Genomic DNA, 22,399 nt, shown 5'->3' with positions numbered 1-22,399 from the left:
TCAATGCTACGCATTATTTCAAGCAATTCATTACTGAACTCTTCATCTTTGTGTAACCAACAAAGACAAACTATTAAAGGAACTGCAGAACACAAAAACCATCAATTCAGTTTCAGTTATACATAAATAAATAAATAAATATTACTTAAGGATGACACAGCAAACATAAACTCTTCAAAAGGTTTAAATAACCCACAGATCAACTGCCAAGTTCCTTCTCCAGGTGTTCAGTAATGAACTCAAGGAGTGTTCTTACTAATCACTGGGGACAAGCACACAAAGTGCATAAGTATTTTAAAGTTTGGAACTGGAGAACAGTCGACTATGACTTTTATATGTATCCCAGTTAATGGTTGGCAACAAAAGTAGTAAGACACAATCAGCGATTATAGATGAACTAAATGAAACTAGAGTTAAAGTGTCATTACTGGTAAAAAGAGTAATGAGACTCTTTAAGAGAGTTTAGTACATCGATTTTTCTTTTTTTTTTTAAGTATGAGTTTGGTACATCCTTAACTACCACGCTGGATTTTTTCCCCCCCAAAAGATAACATACCAAATATTGATGTTTTGGAATTTATTACCAAGATATAGTTTTTTTCTTTCTTTTGAGAATGATGAGAAAAAAGATTCATTAGGAGAACTCAAAATAGACCAAATTGTATATATAGAGAGAGAACTCAGAACAATAAACAAAAGTACAAAATGTTACAAAGTTAAAGGAGAGGTCGATAACAAGATGCTGGCACCTGGTTGGAGCTTCCATCCCTTGCAAGAGAATCGGCTGCACTATTTGCACGTCTGGAGGTATGCTGTCATTTCACGGTAAGAGGTCTTCAAGTGTGTTCAATCTCATTACGATGCATATAAAATTTTCAAGAGGATTTTTGTTCCTGAGGCACATGAAATAAGTACTATTGAATCACCAAAATACAGTTACCAGCACTTGTTTCCAGAATACGTAATTACAATGTTTATCAAATTTCCAGAATCACAGTTCACAGTAACGAGGGAAAGGAACAGAAAGATAGAAAAACAGGATTTATAAGACAAGGAGGAGGTGAACAAAAAGGAGAGAGACATTTACTCCTCTCTATAGTTCTGTTTCCCTTTTCTCAAAATAGAAATAGAATCACTAAACTGGGAGAAGAAAAATGTCACATTCAGCTGAAACATTGATTCAAGTGCTACAGCAGTTGCACTCAAACTCACTTGAATCGTTTGATGCAAAAAAATTCTAAGAATTCCAACCCTAAAAATGCTACACCCCCTAGCTGCTTGTATTAAAATTTTACAAATTTAGCTAATTGAAGACTTTATCCTTTTTGAAAAAAGATAACTCCAACTGTTATATAAATAAAAAAAGCAACACCGGGATCCTGGATAGCTGGTTGAACTGGCTTGGACAACGAACCAGAGCTTTGGCTGCAATACTCTGGTTTAGCTTCTGTTCTAGAGAAATAACCGGCTTATTAGAGTAAAGAATCTCAAGTAACTGGATCTACTAGTTCAACAGTTCAAGTAAAAAGGAAACCTGCTTTCATTCCCCTCTCCCTCATCCCCGACCTCTTCATCTTCTTGGTTGCTATAGTTTTTATATACAAATGGATTTATTAACCTCCTCTCAAGACTTGATTTGGTTCTTTATAAACTTCCTGCCCAGCTTTTCTTTCGCACCTTCTCTTGTTGTTTTTCCTATCTCCTTTTTCCATTGCCTATGGAATCATTTCTCTTCTCTTTCTTCTTCTCTCTTTTCCTCATTTGCTCATCCTTTACTTTTTTTATTCCCTATGCTTAGCCCCTTGATTTGTCTCCCAAACAAGCAAACCAAAATGTAGTTGGTGAGAAATTTCAGGCATCAACGATGATGCTTCCAAAAGAGTGTGGCAAAATGTGCTTCTAAGACCATCATTGAAGATCATATTTGTGGTAGCACAAGAGATATTAGCATCACTCGGGCAATAAAAAACAACCAACGATAGACTATTGTTGCCAGGTTTCATTATCACAAACATCTCCTAAAATGTTCAGTGGTCCCTCCATAACCATGTGTTCCACATCATTGACTTTGTTTTCCTATTTCACAAATTTTTACCAAATGGAACAAAGAGCAGGAAAAACAGCTGCTAAGTAACACGTATAGACTGCCAGCCTGACAAACCAATCTTTTGGTGAGCTTGATTAATGACTTTCTTCCCCCTAATGATATGAACAAAGCTTTCAAATAGTGAATTTGAAAAAAAAAATTGATGTATTTTCTGTCTTTGAGGAGAATATCTTCAGAACCATTAATGCTGATGTAAATTTAGTGTAGACATAAAAAACCTTTCATAAAATAAGGGATTCAGATTTTAAGATCAAGCCCTAATGGACGGTCTCAAATCATGATCATATTAGAGGCATGAAACCACCATCAACAACCTAAATTACATGCTTATGGGGTAAAATCCTGGCAAACCAAAACCACATATGTGGCCTTATCCAAGCCACGCTAGTGTCACAATTGCAAGAATGACAAATGTCATTGCCATCGTTTAGATAATCATGGGAAAGGAGAGAAAGAAGAGGGTGGTTCAACTACCCCACCTAACTCTATAAACATAAATGGCTTTTTCGTTAAAAAAGATAGCTGCCTCATCTGAAACTGCATGAGGGGAAAAAATTGTTTGCAATATGCATGAATTTTGCAACAACATTACTCCATACCATGTCCTGTCAAATGCCATAGGAGATCAAAGTTTCCTAGTCTAACATCATTTGATGATTATCAATAAATCAAATTACTAATCAATCAAGGAAATTTACACCAAGCCATCAATAATTTCACCAAATTTACAACAACATTAACACAAGATGAGTCAGAGAAGGAAATCTGGATATTATGCACTTCTCTAGAATTTCACTAAACTATATTTTGTTCATACTTTTGGTCCTGGTTTGGATGGCAAGCTGACTTTTGTATCTATAATTTGGAAAATAGATGTGTAAGTTCAATTATTAGTCAATCTACAAGGCAACATGAAAAAAATACAAATGAAGTAAAGTTTTATCAAAATCAGATGAAGTGGCACAAATCACTGCATTTGTTGTTATACAGTGTCCATAAAAAATCCTGTCAATATAATGGATATATTGATGACTTGATACAGATTCTTTCAACAGCTAGCATTTTTAACTTGCTAATCATCATACGACATTTGACAATAGTAGTTTTGAACTCATATGATGACTAACTATACGTGAAAATGGAAGTAGAGCCAAGTAAAAGTCCCTACTATTGCAAATCCTCTTCTTTTATGTTGAATCTCAGAAAGTTCTCTTCAAAAGAGTTCCCTAGAAGAGCTTCACTTGTATTTATAGAGTCATATAGAGAGGTTGTTGAGCCAACCCCACATCTCTCTCCTAGACCCAAGTTTTTCTCAACTTTATTTCACTTTTTTCAAGCAAACAAAGTGTTTTGACTCAGGGATACCACACGTCCTTCATGCAATTGTGAGATAAAGGAGTCTCAATGAAGGAAACCAGATCAGATGGGGACAAATCTGTCGTCACCTGTATAAGGATAAGGTTGTCCTCCATCCAATTCAGTATGAAATCCATATATGAGTAGAATTCAGACGGAAAACAACTTTGTCCTTGTACAAGTGAGGATAAAGTTATCCTTACTTGATCCTATTCCCAAATGAAAATGTGTGGTGTTGCGATTAGGTCAGGCTTCTTTCCATAATCATGTGATTGGGGCTTTTGACGTCAGTCATGTTGCTTAGTATGAACATGACCACCCAGCAGTGCTTTGGCTCTTTCTCAAAGAGACAAATATCTTTGATAAGATTTGATTTTACTTCTTGGAATCAGTAATTGATAAATTCTCTAATTTTTGGGTTGTGGCCCAAGTAACTAGTTTGAATCTCAATGAGTTCTCATAATACAAACATTTAATATTATATTTTATCGAAATCACATGCTGAAAATCCACCCCCCCCCCCCCCCCCCCCCCCCCTCTTCCAATTTTGATTTCTTTTTCCAACTAGAGACACTCTCTTTGTTAAAGTGATGTTTTTAACTCTCCTAGCCCAAATAACAGGTATTTGCAAAACAATGTTTGGAACTTTGAAAGGGACCATCGAGGTGGAGATGTCATGAAAACCTCAAACAAGAAGTACCTCGAAATGCTTTCCATGTCCAAAATGACCTAAGAAAAATGCATATACTTGAACATATCAAATAACATCATAGTCCCCGTGCCACCGAATGAACAAATGCCCCTAAAAAACTATTTTAAAATAGAACAAATTAGAGAATCATACCTTGAATTAGGGCTTAAGCCTGATAGACCTTGCTCATGCCGCAGCAATAAGTAATAAAGAGAAATAATTTTATCGGAACTCCTTAGGAAGTTTTCTACAGGAACCGATGAAAGAAACCGTAAAATAGGCCCAAAAATTCTTGCAAGAAGGGTGAGCATCCCCAATTGAATTGCGGAGACAGGAGGACACCGTCGCACGAAGTGCGGACGCGACTTTTGAACGCCAATTTTAAAAGAGCTGCTGCAGATGAGCGGAGGAGAAGAGGAGAGAGACAGTGTTGTCGACTACGGAGGCGTTTGATGAGCCGTGCGGTGGATTTACTATTTCTACAGGAGGCCCAGTCTCAAAACAAACTGCCCAAACCAAAGGGGCCGTTATCCTCGACCGGTGATGATGCTTCGTCGATGTCAATATCTTTTGTAAAAATTACATGTTAATACATAAAAATCCTTCCAAGGAATTAACGTATGTAATAGGATTTTACCCCTCGTTTACTAATCGAGCGATTTCTATGTGAGAATTGCAGAGTCCTGACCTGGATTTAGAAGAAAGAAATAAAGACAGAAAAAACTAACTATAATGGACAACAGTCCCCATGAAACACAAAAGACTCGAGAAAATGCAAAGATAAAGCTGTAATAGATCATCAAATGGATGAAGCATCTCTATAACAATAACCTAACCTAGAATCCAATCTCTACAAAACCCATCACAAGAGTGCAAAGACAGAGCAGTTCCCCAATTAAGGTTACAATGTGATGCCATTAGCCAATAAGTGCAGTGTTATTAACTAGGGATTGGCTAACTATTGATGATGACCATTTATTGCAAGTGATAAGAGAAATTATATGAAAATTTTTAGAAAATTTCAAGGAGAAGAGAGGGAGGGAAAAGGACAAGATGAGAGGGAAAACGGGTGGAGAGGGAGAGGGAGGGAAAGGAGAGGAGACAGAGGAGAACGTTGGGAGGAGGAGAGAGCAGGGTCAAGCAGTCCAAAGATTCAAACGGTTCAAGAGATGGAATCTCTTTTTTACATACCACCTAGTGCCCAACAGCTCTCACATCTCGCCAATTATTCGTCTTTTGCTTTGTGTCCTCTAATAATTTCCCCCTACTCAGCGATCTGGATTGATAGATAGATTGAGCAGAGGAAAACAAAGCTGGTAATAATTCCAAATGAAACTAGTTTAATAATAATTAACGTAAATAAATAAAACCGGCAGTGAGCGATTGAATACGGAGACTGGATCTGCATCGGGGCGTTAATCATCACTCATCACAAAAAATGATACAAGGAAGAAGCCGCGACGCGACGGCCATGGGCCCACCCACCACTTGTATTTTTGTATGGTTATCCTTAAGGACAACAACAATCAATCATGAAAGCGGGTAGGACCCGCAACCTGATCGTGACTCCATCAGATTAATCTAATCTCCAGTGGACCCGCCTCCGGTTCTCGTCACTTTAATTAGTGATTTCCCATTTCAGCTTATTGCCCGGCACCCAGGGAACCTGTCACGTTGTTTTAGATGTGAGAGAGCCATTACGTGGATATAATCTTCGTCCGATTATATATCTGATGTTTATAATTCCGACGGGTCGAATCTCGCCATGTGTCTTCAATGTCCTCTCACCTGACGCAACCGTTTCATCCCTTTGGTAGGTGAGGTGGCGGTTTCCCAACCGCTCGGACTTGCCCCCGATGCCTCCTTCTCGCCGTCGGGTAGGTCACCTGGCCATTGTCGACCCCTTCTTCAACCTACTCTCGGCAGTTCAAATTGCCAGTTTCACTGCTTACGCAGGAGAAAAACACAGGACAAAAATGAACGAATCGATCGTATCGACTCACAGAAGATGGATAGATTCCAACGAGTTTCTAGCTGTACCTTTGGGGTTCCTCGTATAAACTAATACGTTTCACGCTGTCATTGACCCTGTTACACTTTTAACAATTTAACGTGGGATGGACTTGCACTATACGAAACCTACTGTACCTGTATATGGGCCAGGGCGAGAATTGTAAACCTGTATCTGGAGTCTGGGGTTCTGGATAGGTGTTTAGAATCATTCGCTGAATGATCCTCTTTTCTGTCATAAGGATTATGGAGTTTTCACCTTAATTGTGCTATTCATCAATCTCCGCAACTCGGTGGGCCCAACTGTCCACTGAATCATAATTAGATCGTTGACGTACTCATCCGTTTTTAATGAGTTGCAATCAGCTGGTGAAGGAATTTATTTGGAATGGGGCAACGGGCGTTTAATAGATGGAGCAGATTTGTGCTCCCAGTGGGCCCTGACATCAGAAGAAGCGTCTTTTTCTTGAGCTCAAAAAAAGTTGGAACTCGATGGAATGGCAGATCTCCAGATTCCCTGCCGACTATGCAAAGCCACGCGGTGTTGCAAACTGGAATCGGGCGGTCCACGTGCAGCTGCTCCCTCATAGGCACATCAAGCGCTTGTCGTTATACTCTTGTTGTATGCGCTCGCCCCTGCGGTGCCTTTACGCTGCACGTAGACAGCTGACTTCAGAGCCAACTCTACCTTTGGTTTTTTAAATTGGGTTTTTCCCTCTTCGATCCCTTTTTTTCCCGTTCGCTTCCACTTGCGCCTGGCTTTTTCTGCCTAAGCACCCCGATCATGAATTCTGAAAATTTCAGAATCCCTTGATCTTCGTATCTGTAGAATAATGATATGAATCACTGCCAGTCACCGGTTAATCTTTATGAAAGTGGCTTGAATTGGTCTGAGGCGTTAGTCGAAGCTGCGTGGACGACCACTTGCCATCTTTATGGAATACACGCATCGGATTGGCGGTAGTGATGGCTGATTGGAACCAAATCTGGAATGCACCCAGCCGAGCTCATGGCTGCGAAATATTTTTTTATAGATACGCGCAGCGCCAGGCGTTAAAGCACGAGCATACATCGCTATTCATTATTTTTGTGAGTTCTGGAAACAACCCATCATTTCTTCGAACAGTTGGTCGTCACCGAGGGCAGCAGATGTTGCAGGTGTTTCTTCACTCTTTAAAGTGGCAACAGGAGAGTTCTGGTCATTTACGATTACTTTCTGTTTTCTGGTAGAAACTGGATTCAGATTCCAGAAGCTGGTTGGTCTTAAACTGGGACAGTTTGATGTAAAACAGAAGACGATATCGGTTTCGTCTTCGTCAGAACTTTTCAACAAAAGCGGGCATTTAGAAGTGTGGTTCTTCCTGCACTAAGGCTCATAGCATTCAAGTTTTTAACACCAGTAAGAATCGTACTACGTATTAAAAGACAAATTCTCACAATAAAAATTATTGAATTAAGAAAAGATCAAATTTCAGTTGAAAAAAGAAGAAGAACAATCATATCATTTCAAATATCTTTCTTCATTGAAGCATTAATTAGCATCATCCAAACACAGCAAGATGCCTAATGACTTCTAAATAACTATCTCGGACGGAGGTTATCGAAAACGATGAGGATAGATCAGTATGGACAGTCAATTAATACAACGGAAAAAAAGTTATTACCTTCACTTTCGTTTCGTCGCCTTAACTCAGTCCGGCCATGAACTGCGTAGCCAATTTCGGTACAGTAATTTTCTAAAGATAACGGAAGATGCCTACTGTTTCGATTGATTTATCCTCGTCTGCTCGTGCTTTGGCCGACAACCCAACCGCTAGAAGAAAATATCAAAATACTCCATAGCCTTATTATATTGCTCATAATGTAAAAAATGAGTATTTATTTAGATTATACAGGCAAGAGGTAGATGTGTACTGTACGTCATCTTTTGCAGAGTCAGTGCGTGGGATTACGCGTGCGGTGCCGGACTGTAACTCCGTCGCATGTGACAACGAAAGAGGGCGCGTGAGCCGCAGTTGTAGAGGATTAAGATAAAAGAAAACTTTGACTTTGGAGCCGCCCGTAGGTCTTTAAAGATACACTCGACTTCTTCCTAGCTATTTCATTAGCCGCACGTTTTTCAACAACCTTCCCATAATTTCCTTCTTCTGCCCTTAATACCCCTTATCACTTTAATTGAAAGCATTGTCCTCGTTGGAGGGCCATGGTTACTTTTGTACCAATACAATATAGAAATATAATAAAAATATAATATTTATGTTTAAAAATATAATGTGATTATTATTATTTTTAAAAATATAATGTGATTATTATTATTTTTAAAAATAGTTAATAAAAAAAATATATTTTTATTTTCTTGTAGATATTTCACAATAAATGAGGAAAGAGGATAACCTGTGTCTGAGAACCTTATCCACAACAACCGATATCTTTGGTAAAGACTGCCATTTTTTCCCTTAAATTTTTTTTTGAAGGGTATCTCGGTCTGTGCGATTTAGGTATCTTATCCGTATCGGAAGAAAACTAAGCCGTGGGTGTCGATGGTCGGACACGGCACCAACCCCAACGGCTAAAAAAACCGCAGTCACGCAAAGAATCTCTTCGTTTACTCTCTCGCCCAACTCTTGATCTACGAAACAGCCATTGAACGATGCATAAGTTACCTCGTCTTGCCACTGCCGTAACTGTACAACCCGCCGTATTTACACCCAATACTTCGGTACAAAACGCCCTAGATTCGTGGTCTAAAGCTTTGTTTTCTTCTCGGCTCTTGCTTCCCCTCATCTCTTTCTTTCTCCGTCTTGAGCAATCCTGAAAAACGAAATAGGGTTTTGATCTGCGAACACTTGTCTGCAGTTTCTGATCCTTCTTTATTCTTTTAATTATCTTTCATACTCTCCCGTCGGATCCCTCCATCTGTCTGCCGGTTAGGCGGCATTAAGAGTTTAACAGAAAGAATCTTTTAGTTTTATGCTCTGATCTCTTCTATGTAGTAAGCTTATCCAATATCGGGTTCGGCGATGCATTGTTCGCAGAGGCAGCGTCTCTCTCTATGATCGTTGGCGAAATCGTTATTTCGTTTCATTGGATTCGGCGTGAACAGAAGTGCATGAGGGATCTGCTTTGCTTTCTATGTTTCGTGAAGAATTCGAAGAGACTAAGGCGAGATTGCGGCTTTGTGATTCGGAGCAGGGGTCGATGGGGGAAATGTGGTTGATTTCTTGAACGACTGTGACAAGCTTTATTGTGGTTTCTGCAGCCTTGTTTATGTGAACGTTTGATAATAAAAAAATCGACGTTTTCGAAAATTCTTTTGGAGTAAGATATTGAAGCGAAAATGCAGCAAGACCAGCGAAAGAAGGTTAGGGTTTGTGAAATCTTTCTCTTCGTCTTTTCAATTTGGTTGAGATGCGGGGATCTGTATCTCTCCAGTTGCGCTGGAAATTTTCAATTGGTCTATTTCTTTTTATGAAACATTTTTAAGCAGCCTTGGCTGTCGGTTGGCAGATTGATAAAGATCGGATATTTGGTATCATTGTTGCCGTTGGTTTCTGGAATTGCAAACTTGCATTACCGCTTGCTTTTTTCTCATCTTCTCATCTGTTCCGTTCCTTCTGATGAAACTTTATGGTCTATTCGTCCCATCTTTTCGTAGTTAATTTATTTCCTTTTTAGCTGTGTGATTACGGGAGATTCCTCTGGCCTGTTTTTTCTCATTGTTCTTAGGATTTGAATTTTTTCTTAAAGCGACTAGTAAAGTAAGTGCTATGGCTGATCAGAGCCTCTTAGATTCTGACTGCCGGCTTTATCTTTACGCGTTATTACATCACTGGGCATTTCCAGAAGAACCTGATTCTCTTGCTAAAAGTAGCAACTGTCTTAGTTGCTATTGTCACTGTCTTCTGTCTAATTGGTCTGGAAAAGCAACCTACGAGCTTTTTCTTTTGGTTTTCATCTAGTAGTGATCCAGGGGAAATCGGGAATATTGGTCGCTCCTATTTGAAGGGTTTGGTTATATTTTAGTCTAGTGGAAAATGCTCAAGTATGTTCCTTTATCTGGATTTATTAGTTGATACATGGGTTGCCTCCTTGGCACTGGAAAAAAAAAAAAAAACTAGTTGAGCTGTAAATAGTGACTCATCGGTTTTTAGAGTTGCAATTCATGGATGGATTCCATTTCTGGCTAAGGTAGGTTTTGGTTAATGGTACAGATATTGAGTCAACTCTCACTGAAGCCTCTATGTTAGTTGTAACTGACCAGAGCACTACGCTGCTTGAGCTTCGTGCTTTAGTTCAAGCCTTATATATATATATATATATATATATATATGTATTTTGGTGTTTATTGTAACTCTGCTGCGAGTCTGAACATGTCTTCACGAAGATTTTTTATTTTATTGTATTGTGTTTTCGCCCATCATCTTGTCCTAGTTGGTACCCATTCTTCTGTATCATGATATTGAAATTTCTGCCATTCATTATGCTGTATTTGGCAGAAAAGAAATGGGAAGTCCATGACAATTAACTTCTGATCATACTATTCTGCATTATCCAATTCATACAGAAATTTTTGTTTCTGCCTTTCTATTCTTTGACATTTGAAATGATTCTTTTCTTGTATTTCTTGAAACTACTTCATGATGAGTATTTACTTTCCCCCACTCTGGTTGTTCCTATTGTGGTTGCACATAGCTGGCTCAACTGGTTATTTTGCTCTGCAGTTGAAACTGTTATTGCTGTGCTGGACATAATTAACTCCTTTTCAGTGAATCATGAATATCTGAAGCTTTGCCACAATAAATGGTTTCGTTTTGATAGGGTCAATCTGAGATGGACTTCTTCACTGAATATGGTGATGCCAGTAGATACAAAATTCAGGAGGTCATTGGGAAAGGAAGCTATGGTGTTGTGTGCTCAGCAATTGATACCCATACTGGAGAAAAAGTTGCCATAAAAAAGATACATGACATTTTTGAGCACATTTCTGATGCTGCTCGGATTCTGCGGGAGATAAAGTTACTTAGGCTTTTGCGCCATCCTGATATTGTTGAAATTAAGCACATTATGTTACCTCCATCAAGAAGAGACTTTAAGGATATTTACGTTGTGTTCGAGCTCATGGAGTCAGATCTTCACCAAGTGATTAAGGCCAACGATGACTTGACAAGGGAGCACTATCAATTTTTTCTATATCAGCTTCTTCGAGCATTGAAGTACATCCACACCGGTAAGCATTCTTTACATCTGTAGCCTTTAGTAGAGATAATTTTTCAAGTTTTCTGTCAATGCATTGTAACAGGACTTACTGATGCAAAGATTCATCTTATTATATTAGTCACACTTTCTGGTTTTCTTCTAACGTTAAAGCTACTTGACTGCAGCAAATGTTTATCACCGAGACCTAAAGCCCAAGAATATATTGGCAAATGCTAATTGCAAGCTCAAAATATGTGATTTCGGATTAGCAAGGGTCGCTTTCAATGACACACCAACTACCATATTTTGGACGGTATGTCACGGAAATCATCGTGTTGCTTAATTATATATTCGTGTATTTCTCTGCAGTGTAAACTGCAATTGGCTTCATTCTACTGGTTTTAGGAATTCCTATGATTTATAAATTTGAAACCAATATTTGAATTTGAGGAGGGGGAAACCCTGTTTCTGTAAGTTCTCTAACTTAAAATGAAAATCAACTGGTGCAATGTTCTCTCTCTCCTCTATTTCTTTTATAATAATATGTCATTCATAGTTGTATGTATATATGCAACATATGAGTGTGAAAGAAATGTTAATTCCTGTTTGAATGGGCTTCTGCAGGACTACGTTGCAACAAGATGGTACAGAGCTCCGGAGTTATGTGGATCTTTTTTCTCGAAAGTATGCTAGTTTTTGTTCTCATTTTTCTTGTTTTTCTATAAAGAAGAAATATTCTTTAAAACTTCAGTATGATTGCATTCTTTGTGGCAAAAGCAAAGGGTGTGATTGTCTTTTTGGAGGCTTCCACATTGACCCGTTAAACTTAGTTCCTGATGAGCATTCTACTGTGATATTATTGTCATTCTATCTTACTTTTTCTGAATTGTCCAATGTGTTCTTATACTGGCTGCTTTTTTTTTTTTTTATTTGTTTGAAGAGTTATTGGCTGCTTATGGAACATTGAAGTTTATGAGATTTCGTAATCACCTATGTAATGGCTACTTATGAAATGCCATAATTACCTAGAATTTTAGCTCAAGTGCTGTCTAAGTAACATGGTAGATTATCATGTTCAAAGAAGATTTGAGTTTTATTATAGGCTTTTGCTCTTGCCTACGTTTTGATATTGGTGTTGACCAGCTGTTATGATTTCTTTTCATCCGGTTGGGCTAGGTTTCTAAAATGACTATGGAGGAGCCATTCTGTATTAGCTTATGCTCTTATGATCATATTAAAAGATAATAAGGTGTTTTATTGATCTTTATTATAGGATTTTAAAGTGAAGAATAATTTCAAAATAGAGTAATTCATGGACATTCGGATGTGTTTAAGAGAACATTCTTACTGTGAGATGATAACCTGGATAAATATTGCCACTTGAAAAAGAAGGATGAGGGCTGAAGTGTTAAAGTTTCTGTCTATTGTTGCAAACTACGTTTGGGGAAAGTGCTCCATGGATGGTTGTGTTCTTGAGAAAATGGAGCTGCTTGTTGTGGGAAAGGAAAAGCGGAGGTGTCTGAACACTAGGAGGTAGAATGTACCTTTTTGTTTGGTTAAATGATCAGTCATTAAGTCTGGAAAAGCTGTTGACTGGACTGTACTGTATTCTTTGCTCTCTTTGACGTCATTGTGAATTGGTTACTTCAAAACCTTCTTAGTAGATGGTTTTTTAGAACTTCTTAGTAATGGAAGGTTTGTGAGAGATTGTTTGTCCTTTTTAGATTTTTAATTTTCTTAGGCATTGGTAGAATATTTGGTTTTGTTATGTTTTAATTCATAGTTATTAAAGAAAAATGCTTGTTCAGGGAGGAAAATGACCTCCTCTCCTGCAGGTATATTGTGCTGGATCTGGTGATGTGCATGTACTGACCATCTTAAAAGTGCAATAATTGATTTTAACTGATCAATTATATTGTTTTAATGGTGATTCTTCCTGAATTTTGCAGTACACACCTGCAATTGATATCTGGAGCATTGGATGTATCTTTGCTGAAGTATTGACCGGGAAACCTCTGTTTCCTGGTAAAAATGTTGTTCACCAATTGGATCTGATGACAGATCTTCTTGGGACACCTTCCATGGACACCATCTCTCGGGTATGCTAAGCTCATAAAAAATCACTCCTTGATGTTCTCAATAGAACTTTAGACTGACTTATATGTGAGAATTTTCCCTGGAAACCAGGTCCGAAACGAGAAGGCAAGAAGATACCTCAGCAGTATGAGAAAGAAGCAGACTGTTCATTTTTCACAGAAATTTTCAAATGCAGACCCTTTAGCGCTAAAATTGTTAGAAAGGCTTTTAGCTTTTGACCCAAAAGATCGTCCCACTGCAGAGGAGGTATATTCATAATTTTCCTTTTTGTCATTGTCTACCTGAGTATTTGTTCTCACCTGTTACTATCTTATTGGGATTTGTTCCACTGTTTTTCTAGAATTTTTTTTGTGAATCTTCTTGTCCTTTGTTATGCACATACCTGAATGTGTTCTCGTTTAGCTTTCTCTATTGTCAAGTTTTTGTTTGGGCAAAATTACTCTCTATAGTCTGATACCTTCATATGTTTGATTAGGCACTTGCTGATCCTTACTTCAAAGGCCTGGCCAAAGTAGAGAGAGAGCCATCTTGTCAACCAATCACAAAAATGGAGTTTGAGTTTGAGAGGCGGAGGGTGACAAAGGAAGACATACGTGAACTTATTTTTCGAGAAATATTGGAGTATCACCCACAGTTATTAAAGGATTATCTTAATGGAACTGAGAGGACAAATTTTCTCTATCCAAGGTCTGAAAATTATGCACTCAGTATCCTGATAAACATTTTACTCGTTGGTGAAGCAGTGTTTGTTTCTAATGGTTGACTGTGTTTTGCTGCTTGTTTCTGTTGCAGTGCCATTGACCAATTCAGGAAGCAGTTTGCTCATCTCGAGGAAAATGGTGGTAAAAGTGGGCCTGTAATTCCTTTAGAGAGAAAACATGTATCCCTCCCAAGGTAATCCTTGATGCTTATTTTTCTTCAAAATTATGATCACATGTTTTGTTTTGTTTTGCTTGGAAATGTTTTCCCACTATGAAGATGATTGATATATGTGACCTCTACTGCAACCTCTAACTGGGGATATTACTGTTTCGACCTGTTGCTATCATGTGTTTTCCAGTCTTACTTGGTGGAAAGTTTCCAAAAGGTTTTGGTATGTGTTTGCAAATGATATACTTGTGCTCTTGGACATAACCTATTGGAACATAGCTTCTCTGCATGGTTACTTTGAAATTTGTTCTGTGTTGGCCTGATTCGAACCATTTGCTTAAATTCTTTGAAAGATAATATGGAGTCATAAGAGAATGTAAAACTGGATGATTAGTAAATATATATCTGAATGATGTCTCTCCTAAATCTATTAATACTTTGATTACCTTCAAATTACTCCTTTCTTATCTTAGTGTACCTCCACTTTTTTTTTTTTTTTTTACCTATTTTACGATGTTATTATATGGATAATCTGGTTACTTTAGAGATACCCGATGATGGCTGTTTCTTCATTTACTGACTATTGGTCATTTTATTTCAATGGCATTTAATTTGCAGGTCTACTGTTGTTCATTCAAATACAATTCCTCCGAAAGATCAGCTACCAGCAGGTAGAGATCGGCAAATTTCGGAAGAAGCATGCAAGATTTTTCGAGAAGCAGATGGAGCATCAAATGTATCAAGGACGTCTGCGCCCCAAAGAATCCCTCTCGGTACATAAACTGATAACTTAAGACTCCTATGTTGAAATTATATTGTCTTCATCAGCAGTGAAAAGCATGCTAAATTGCCTTCAATTTCAGCAAAACCAGGAAAAGTGGTCGGACCAGTTGCACCATACGAAAATGGAAGCATCAAAGATGCATATGATCCTAGGAGGATGATACGAAATGCTGTTCTACCACCTCAGGGTGTTCCTCCTCCCTACTGTTTCCGTAGGAATTCTACAAGGCCAGACAGAGCAGAAAGGGATCCAGAGTCTGAAAGCGACCTACTGACTCACTCGAAACCACCGCACTTGCCACCAAAGTTGGCGCCTGACATAGCTATTGACATGAATGCTTCTCCTTTCTACCTTTCAAGAACATCCAAGGTGGAGACAGCCGACGATCGCATAGCATTGGATGCTAACCTTTTGCAAGCGAAGTCTCAATTTGGTGGGATAACTGCTGCAACGGCTGCAGCAGCAACTGCTCATAGGAAGGTGGGTGCCGTTCAGTTTGGCATGTCAAGAATGTACTAGAAGGTGCAATTCTCACGGTGAAAGGCTTTCTTGAACGAGGAACCAGCCAGGTGAAGGGTGTCCAGCTTTTGTTCCTCTTGGAACTTAAACAACTGTAAAATCAAGCAGTTGCCGTTTCGCATACGTGTAAGTAGACTAGTGAAAATTTATAACAAGCAATATGGGAGATATTTATGCTTCCAATCCCTTCTTGGTATATTGTCGAGTTGTATTTGTGTTGTCGTCTTCCTAATTGACCAAGAGAGCAGAACCGCACAGAATAGTGTAGAACAGAAATGTAAAGGTATTTTTACTTTTGGTTAATTAGAGTCGACTGGGAAATTAATTTCAATTCAATTGAGGTCAAAACCACCAAACCCCCTCTTATCATAGTTTTCTATATAGACAATACAATGTTTGAAGATCATTCTGCAATTTGGACTAAACAAATCCTATCAGGAGTGCAAGCATTCAGAAAGGTATAGATGGAGCAGTGCAACTTTTATGAATTAGGTGAGGTGTCTGTGGCATCAATCCACTCTTTACCTTGCTTCTCAACATGCGAATTGAGCTTTGGCACAGGAAAAAACTCAGATTTATCTATCCCTTTCCGTTATCTTCTCCAGAAATCGTATGGAGAATATCATGTCGAACACATCATCTTCAACATCAGCATTACATGCCAAAAAAATATGGATTTCCTACTCTTGATCTTCGTCCCCAAGTGCATATCTGCAAAAAGGCAATTGTAAGAAACAGAATCTAGGTAGACCTTTCATAAAAAAGATTCCGTCATTCCTTGAGAAGAAAACAAACCATATTTTTAGATGATTCACCTCCACATATTCTATTACCATATCAGAGAGAATGGCGACCATATTATGAGATGTAAGCAGGCTAATAACTCCTCCAGATCCCACAGGAGATTAGAGTATTTGCCAAGGCGAAACCTGAGCATTAGATATATCAAACTTCGTATGATGTTATATGGAAAGCAATGATATCGAGTCTAACAGAAAGCAGCCAAGACTATACGCAAGCAAAGCTTTTCAGGATCGAAACCGCAGTGGTTGTGGTCTGAGAAAAGTTGTTGAAAAGCCTGGATTTCATGACTTGGGAATATCAATGAAAGGGTCGGCTATCCCCATTCAAAAGAAATTGGGTGCTCTCCAATTTTTCATTTTCAGAGAAGGGCAGCTTCTCTAGCAACTTTCCCTGGTAGTTGTTACCGACTACTTTTGTCCATATAAATCATAAAATGATTTGATCGAAACAGAGATCCCTTGCAAACAATCAAAATCTGATGTGCCCTAATTATATATACGAATTTATGTAAGTGAGACCTTCGTCCGCAAACTACAATTGGTTATTTCGGCTTATCGAGGCCTCGTGCAAATAGGACCGAGGAAATAATGTTATCAACGCATTATATAACTCTCGATGCTACAACCATTGAGCTGTAATTTCCAATTCTGTAATTGACCTGTTTCATATTGAACAAAAAACTGCAAGAATACATTCCAAGATCTTTTAGTTCCATGGCTGCTCTTTAAACAAACGGAAATCCGCTATAGGAAAAGACGTTTGCCGGACCACAAAACTGACCTATCCATGCACAAATACGCCCCAAGATAGACGACAGTAATGAAGATGGCTAGTTCACACTCAGTGAGTGCAGAAAAGCAGAATTCCATTAGACGTCAAAGACATGTAACATGAAAGCAAACACCTCAAAATGAACTTATGACATTCAACTTAATGTTCAAGAACAAAAAGAAATCACAAAACAAAATCTTCTTTTTCAGTACCAATGATTGATCTAAACGAGAACCACAATTCCCGCTCACTCGTCCTCCTGGCTGCGCAGCCTAGCCAATTTGTTGGTGACTACAACATCTAATTGTGCTGCCCGCTCAACAATTGCCTTCCTCTTCTGAGTGGACACGTTGTGTGCGATTTCAGCACAGTAAATCCTGATGATTTCATGGTACAATAGCCACATTATTGGATACAGGCGTGAGAAGAATAGTATTTCATTTGAAAGAGTCAACATGAGCCATTAAGGAAGCATAGGCATCATTCACAAATAAAGATGTTTCACACAAAGCAATAACCAAAAAAACAAAAAAAGCATACCTGTTATGCATCATCAACAGCTCAAGCTCCTGGACATTGTGGACCAAAAACTTCTTAAAGCCGTTTGGCAGGTAATGGCGGGTCTTCTTGTTTGATCCGTACCCAATGTTAGGCATCAATGTGCATCCTTTAAACTTTCTCCTCACACGAGAGTCAATACCCTTGGGTCTACGCCAATTTGTCTGCACAATTAATTTCAACGGAATCAGGAATACAGACCAACCATGAAAAGATTGTAGATCCAACAGATGCATAATCACCTTCTAAAGTAATTCCAATAAAAGTAAACCCATCTTATGAAAATCAAACAAAAAAATGTACAAGGGCTGAAGTAATTAGCAAGTCCTGAAAAATATAAAACAGCTGAGAACTGGCAATTGGAAAAGCAAAAGAGAAGACTGTTCAGGAATATAACATAAGACCATTAAACGTGATTAAATTTGTTTACTAGATGAAAATATAGCTTGAGCCAGGTAATGAGATAAACTATGAGACTTTACTACATATTACTGAGTGTGATCTTCAGACAGTTTTCAAATACTAGCAAGTCTCCAACCAAACCAATCAAAGTCATTGACAAATCTCAAACCTCGTAATTAAAATGTCAACATGAAGTAGGATATATTATCTATCCAGCTACACTCTTTCCCAAGAATAATATAAGTACAAATCATATAGAAGAATTGATTAACAGAACAAAATTATCCGAACTTCACAAGACAACTCTTCATACGTTTAAAAGAACAAAAACGTTTAAAAGCAACGATTAGAGCAGAGAATCAGTTCGCAAGGCCTTCTCTAGGAATCCCATGATTGCAACGTAAGATATATAGACAAAACAACGTAAAACAAGCAAATATAACTCCTGCAGCAGAAGTAACAGTTCAGCAAATAGCAAATGCGAATACCTTCACAGAGATTTTCCGGTCACTCTGGGGCCTCTTAAACTTCTTGACGCGCTTCTTCACAATCTTCTTTGTCAACAGAGGGACCGCCATCGCTCCTTCAAATCCAAAATGACGAAAAAAATCCGTCAATAAAAGCACCAACTTGTTCAAAACACAAAAACGTCGCAGATAACAAAGACAGTAGGGTAACAAATACTAACCAGAATAAGCTGAAATGTATGATTAAACAACTAAAACCACAGTTGGTAATGCATAAGGGGATAAGTAACACACAGATCTGGATACCTATTTACATATACATACGAAACAATCCTGCTAGAACCTAGAAACTTCAGCTAAAAGTGACAGAAAATTACTCGATAGCAGTGATAACAGATAAAACAAGGTAGCTAACAAGTTGACGAACTATCGGTAGAGAGAATATATCAATGAGAACCCAAGATAAAGGAATCGAAAGGAACTTACCGGCAGTGGAATCTCTTGGTCTTGCCGCTCGACCTAAAGGGTTCTCAAAACCCTGAGAGCCTGGAGAAGAAGGAATTGCGGCTAGGGTTTGGGGTCTTATTTTATATGTAGGATGCTAAGGGCGCTTACACGCGCTAGGGTACCCCGCTAGGGTTAGATTCAATGCGTTAGATTCTGCGACCACTCTAACACCTGAAAATCCGAGATAGATTGACCAATTGAGTCCCTCTCTACTCGGACTCTAGGTCTAAAGTCCGATCAGACTCACCCGAGTTATAAATCGACTCAATAAATTGTTCCTATTTTTTAATTAAACTATTAAAAATATTCGTTTAACAAATTATAATTGTCTAAGGGTTGCTGGATGAGAACAGAGACGAGGAGGAGAAGGAGAAGACAAGACGAAGATGGTATAGAAACTTTGACTTTAAAGATCTAGGCTTTAAATCAGTGAATATGTACAGAGATGGGGGGTCGTTAAACTCGTGTTGTCGTTTCAAGGGGTTCCTGCCGACCAGAGTTTTGAGTTCTCAAGCCATGATTGAAGACTGGATTATAAAAAAAAGGTGTTTTCAGCAACGAGAACAAAGGTTCAATTCTCGGGAGTTCATCGAATAGTTTGAATCACAAAATTATGTTTTTGGCAAGTGGCTCTTGCATTCCTGCAGATGGGTATCCGGTTTTTTCAATTTCTTTCAAAGTAATACTAGAAAATCAGTTTAATGAGAACGGGATTTATAAAATATTGTGCTGTTTCCTTGATACTTTAACATTACATTCAGGTTACTGTCTTCTTGAACACTTCTCTGTAGTGTGAATGAATTTGATCGATACGGTTTCAGCCTCATGTTTCACCACCCCTATCCTCATATGTCATCGTCTTCGAAGCCACTTCATATTGAATTACTAAGATATTAATATTTGATTATTTTATCAATTCTCAAATTTCAAGAGTCAAGACCCAATGAAGTAGAGTTCCGCATCTACTCATCTGCAAGAACTTAACTAAGACTACTAGGCTAAGAAAATCCCAAATCAATTCTGCCATTTCTGCGCAACCAATTGGTACCTCCGATGGAATCCATGGCAGCTTTTGCTATCTTCTTCTGCGCCTCCGTCGTCCTCTTCTTCCCGGCGGCCGCCACCATTCACTTGCCGCAAGCTGCCCTGCCTACAACATCCGGCTACCTCCCCGTAAACACTACTTCAGGCTCCGCCATCTTCTTCGCATTCTATGAAGCTCAACAACCCAGTTCACTTCTGAGTCAAACGCCCCTTGTCGTCTGGCTCCAAGGAGGACCCGGCTGCTCCTCTATGACTGGCAACTTCTTCGAGCTCGGCCCTTGGCTCGTCAAATCTGATCCCACCAGCCCAATGAACCTGACGCTAAAACCAAATCCAGGCTCTTGGAATCGTCTATTCGGATTGCTTTTCATTGACAATCCGGTCGGAGCTGGATTTAGTGTTGCCGCTACACCCGAGGAGATTCCCAGAGACCAGTCTACTGTTGCAAGACACCTTTGCATAGCTCTCAGATCATTCCTGTCTGCAAACCCCATGTTCAGCTCGCGTCCACTTTATATAACTGGCGAGAGCTATGCCGGGAAATATGTTCCAGCATTTGGGTACTACCTATTGGAGCAGAATTCACGTCTACCCCCGTCACGACAGATCAATTTACAGGGGCTAGCGATTGGAAACGGACTTACGCACCCAGTCACCCAGGTGGCTATGCATGCGGTAACAGCCTATTTCTCTGGCCTCATCAACCGGAAACAGCAGGTCCAACTCGAGCAACTTCAAAATGAGGCTGTGAGATTGACTAAAGAAGAAAAATGGCGAGAAGCTTGGGAAGCCCGAAACAGGGTTTTGGATACGCTTCGCAACATGACAGGTTTATCTACACTATTAGACTTCAGGAGGAAGAAGGATTATGAGTCGCAGCTGGTGACCGATTTACTTCAAAATGAAGACGTGAAGAAAGCTCTGGGAGCAAAGACTGATATCATTTTTGTCGAATGTAGCGGTGTTGTTGGGGATGCTTTGAGTGAAGACGTGATGAAGAGTGTGAAATTTATGGTGGAGGAATTGGTGAAGAAGAGCAAGGTTTTGCTGTACCAAGGGCAGTTCGATCTGCAAGATGGAGTGGTTTCTTCCGAGGCTTGGATTGAACAGATGGAGTGGGAAGAACTGGAGAAGTTTCTAATGGCAGAGCGGAAGGTATGGGAAGTAAATGGGGTGCTCAGTGGATATGTACAGAGATGGGGTAGTTTAACCCATGCTGCGGTTCTAGGCGCAGGGCACCTGGTTCCTGCCGACCAGAGTTTGAGTTCTCAAGCCATGATTGAAGATTGGATTCTTGAGAAAGGTGTGTTCAGTGATGGAATTCAAGGATCTATTTTCGGGGGATCATCCAAAGGTTTTAGAGATTAAATCACAAAATATAATAGAGCCTAGAGGCCCAGAGATTTTTGTGTTCCACTGTAGCAAGATTGGTTTTCAGGTATTTGCAATATCTTTCAATGAGAAAGGAGTTATATAATATCGTGTTGTCATCTTAATACTTGAACAATAGATTCAGGTTACTGTCATCTTAAACACCACTCTGTAGATTGAAATTGATGAGACCCCTTAATTAAGACTTATAGATAGAATGTTTGCACTGCACTAACTTTGCCCACTTCACCCATTAGAATACGAGTAATGTGGAATCTCACTCACCTTTTCCTTCACTATCATTATTTTCCTAATTTCAGAGGAATTTAATGGTTCAATTCATAAATAGGAATTAAAGCTTGAGAGTCTGCTTCAGCCACTACAAGTTTTTGGACTTGATCCTCAACTTTCAATGAAGCACAAAAACAAAAAAAAGATGCCATATGTAATTTCAAGGTATCAGTAGCAGTTTTATTGAAAGTCTACACCACATAGAAGATGCATAGAAAAGACACTGACAAAGCTTTTAACCAGTTCTAATAAAGTTACACACTACCATTTTGTTGAAAAGTATAAAAAAATGAACCGATAATCATCCTGAGTTCAAACGATGGCGCAATCGTCATGCCATTCTGGGTTATGAAACATATTAGGAGCCTGATAGTTTATTACTTTATTTAGAGTACTATCTCTCATCACCAAAGGTTTTCTAGAATAAGTTACATTTTCTGACAGTGGAAATGTATTCTCCAACTCCCTATAACAACTTTATGAATATCTTTTAGTCATTTTGGGTAACTGATCTAACTCAATATGAAAGCACTTATGGAGGAGACTCACCAGAT

The 22,399-nt window shown here is 38.8% G+C and overlaps 3 protein-coding genes and 1 long non-coding RNA gene across 4 annotated transcripts; 2 read left to right on the top strand and 2 right to left on the bottom strand.

The window, feature by feature from the left end:
* Positions 1–640: 640 nt before the first annotated feature.
* LOC137963913 (uncharacterized) lies at positions 641–4,584 on the bottom strand. The gene is made up of 2 exons (XR_011115257.1): positions 4,308–4,584; positions 641–893 (listed from the first exon to the last, which is right to left on the bottom strand). It is a non-coding gene; the product is annotated as an uncharacterized lncRNA (long non-coding RNA).
* Positions 4,585–8,937: 4,353 nt separating this feature from the next.
* On the top strand, positions 8,938–16,008 carry LOC137961978 (mitogen-activated protein kinase 10-like). Its single transcript, XM_068808654.1, has 10 exons — positions 8,938–9,525; positions 10,983–11,391; positions 11,546–11,673; positions 11,985–12,044; positions 13,310–13,459; positions 13,548–13,703; positions 13,933–14,144; positions 14,250–14,351; positions 14,946–15,100; positions 15,191–16,008. Exons 1-10 carry the CDS (start codon positions 9,502–9,504, stop codon positions 15,628–15,630), a joined length of 1,836 nt encoding a protein of 611 aa, XP_068664755.1. The 5' UTR covers positions 8,938–9,501; the 3' UTR covers positions 15,631–16,008.
* Positions 16,009–17,267: 1,259 nt separating this feature from the next.
* LOC137962344 (large ribosomal subunit protein eL32z-like) lies at positions 17,268–19,228 on the bottom strand. The gene is made up of 4 exons (XM_068809154.1): positions 19,119–19,228; positions 18,654–18,748; positions 17,746–17,927; positions 17,268–17,582 (listed from the first exon to the last, which is right to left on the bottom strand). The coding sequence occupies exons 2-4, from the start codon at positions 18,741–18,743 to the stop codon at positions 17,453–17,455; spliced, it is 402 nt and encodes a 133-aa protein (XP_068665255.1). The 5' UTR covers positions 18,744–18,748; positions 19,119–19,228; the 3' UTR covers positions 17,268–17,452.
* An 854-nt stretch (positions 19,229–20,082) lies between these two features.
* On the top strand, positions 20,083–21,661 carry LOC137962943 (serine carboxypeptidase-like 50). Its single transcript, XM_068810085.1, has one exon. The coding sequence runs from the start codon at positions 20,193–20,195 to the stop codon at positions 21,549–21,551; it is 1,359 nt and encodes a 452-aa protein (XP_068666186.1). The 5' UTR covers positions 20,083–20,192; the 3' UTR covers positions 21,552–21,661.
* Positions 21,662–22,399: the final 738 nt, after the last annotated feature.

This window comes from Aristolochia californica, unplaced genomic scaffold (assembly GCF_029961685.1).
Source record: "Aristolochia californica isolate CCGP_79_NKW_82.1479 unplaced genomic scaffold, dmAriCali1.0.hap1 SCAF_4, whole genome shotgun sequence".
Classification (NCBI taxonomy): domain Eukaryota; kingdom Viridiplantae; phylum Streptophyta; class Magnoliopsida; order Piperales; family Aristolochiaceae; genus Aristolochia; species Aristolochia californica.
This window is presented reverse-complemented; position numbering and strand designations above follow the sequence as displayed.

Excerpts from the sequence above, each read along its gene's own strand:
- LOC137962943 (XM_068810085.1), top strand. The coding sequence starts at position 20,193 with ATGGAATCCATGGCAGCTTTTGCTATCTTCTTCTGCGCCTCCGTCGTC.
- LOC137961978 (XM_068808654.1), top strand. The coding sequence starts at position 9,502 with ATGCAGCAAGACCAGCGAAAGAAG. Across the intron at positions 11,674-11,984 it reads CAACTACCATATTTTGGACG|GACTACGTTGCAACAAGATG; the intron begins GTATGTCACGGA and ends GGGCTTCTGCAG. Across the intron at positions 15,101-15,190 it reads GCCCCAAAGAATCCCTCTCG|CAAAACCAGGAAAAGTGGTC; the intron begins GTACATAAACTG and ends CTTCAATTTCAG.
- LOC137962344 (XM_068809154.1), bottom strand. The coding sequence starts at position 18,743 with ATGGCGGTCCCTCTGTTGACAAAGAAGATTGTGAAGAAGCGCGTCAAG. Across the intron at positions 17,928-18,653 it reads ACCGGAAAATCTCTGTGAAG|ACAAATTGGCGTAGACCCAA; the intron begins GTATTCGCATTT and ends TTAATTGTGCAG. Across the intron at positions 17,583-17,745 it reads CTGTTGATGATGCATAACAG|GATTTACTGTGCTGAAATCG; the intron begins GTATGCTTTTTT and ends TGAAATCATCAG.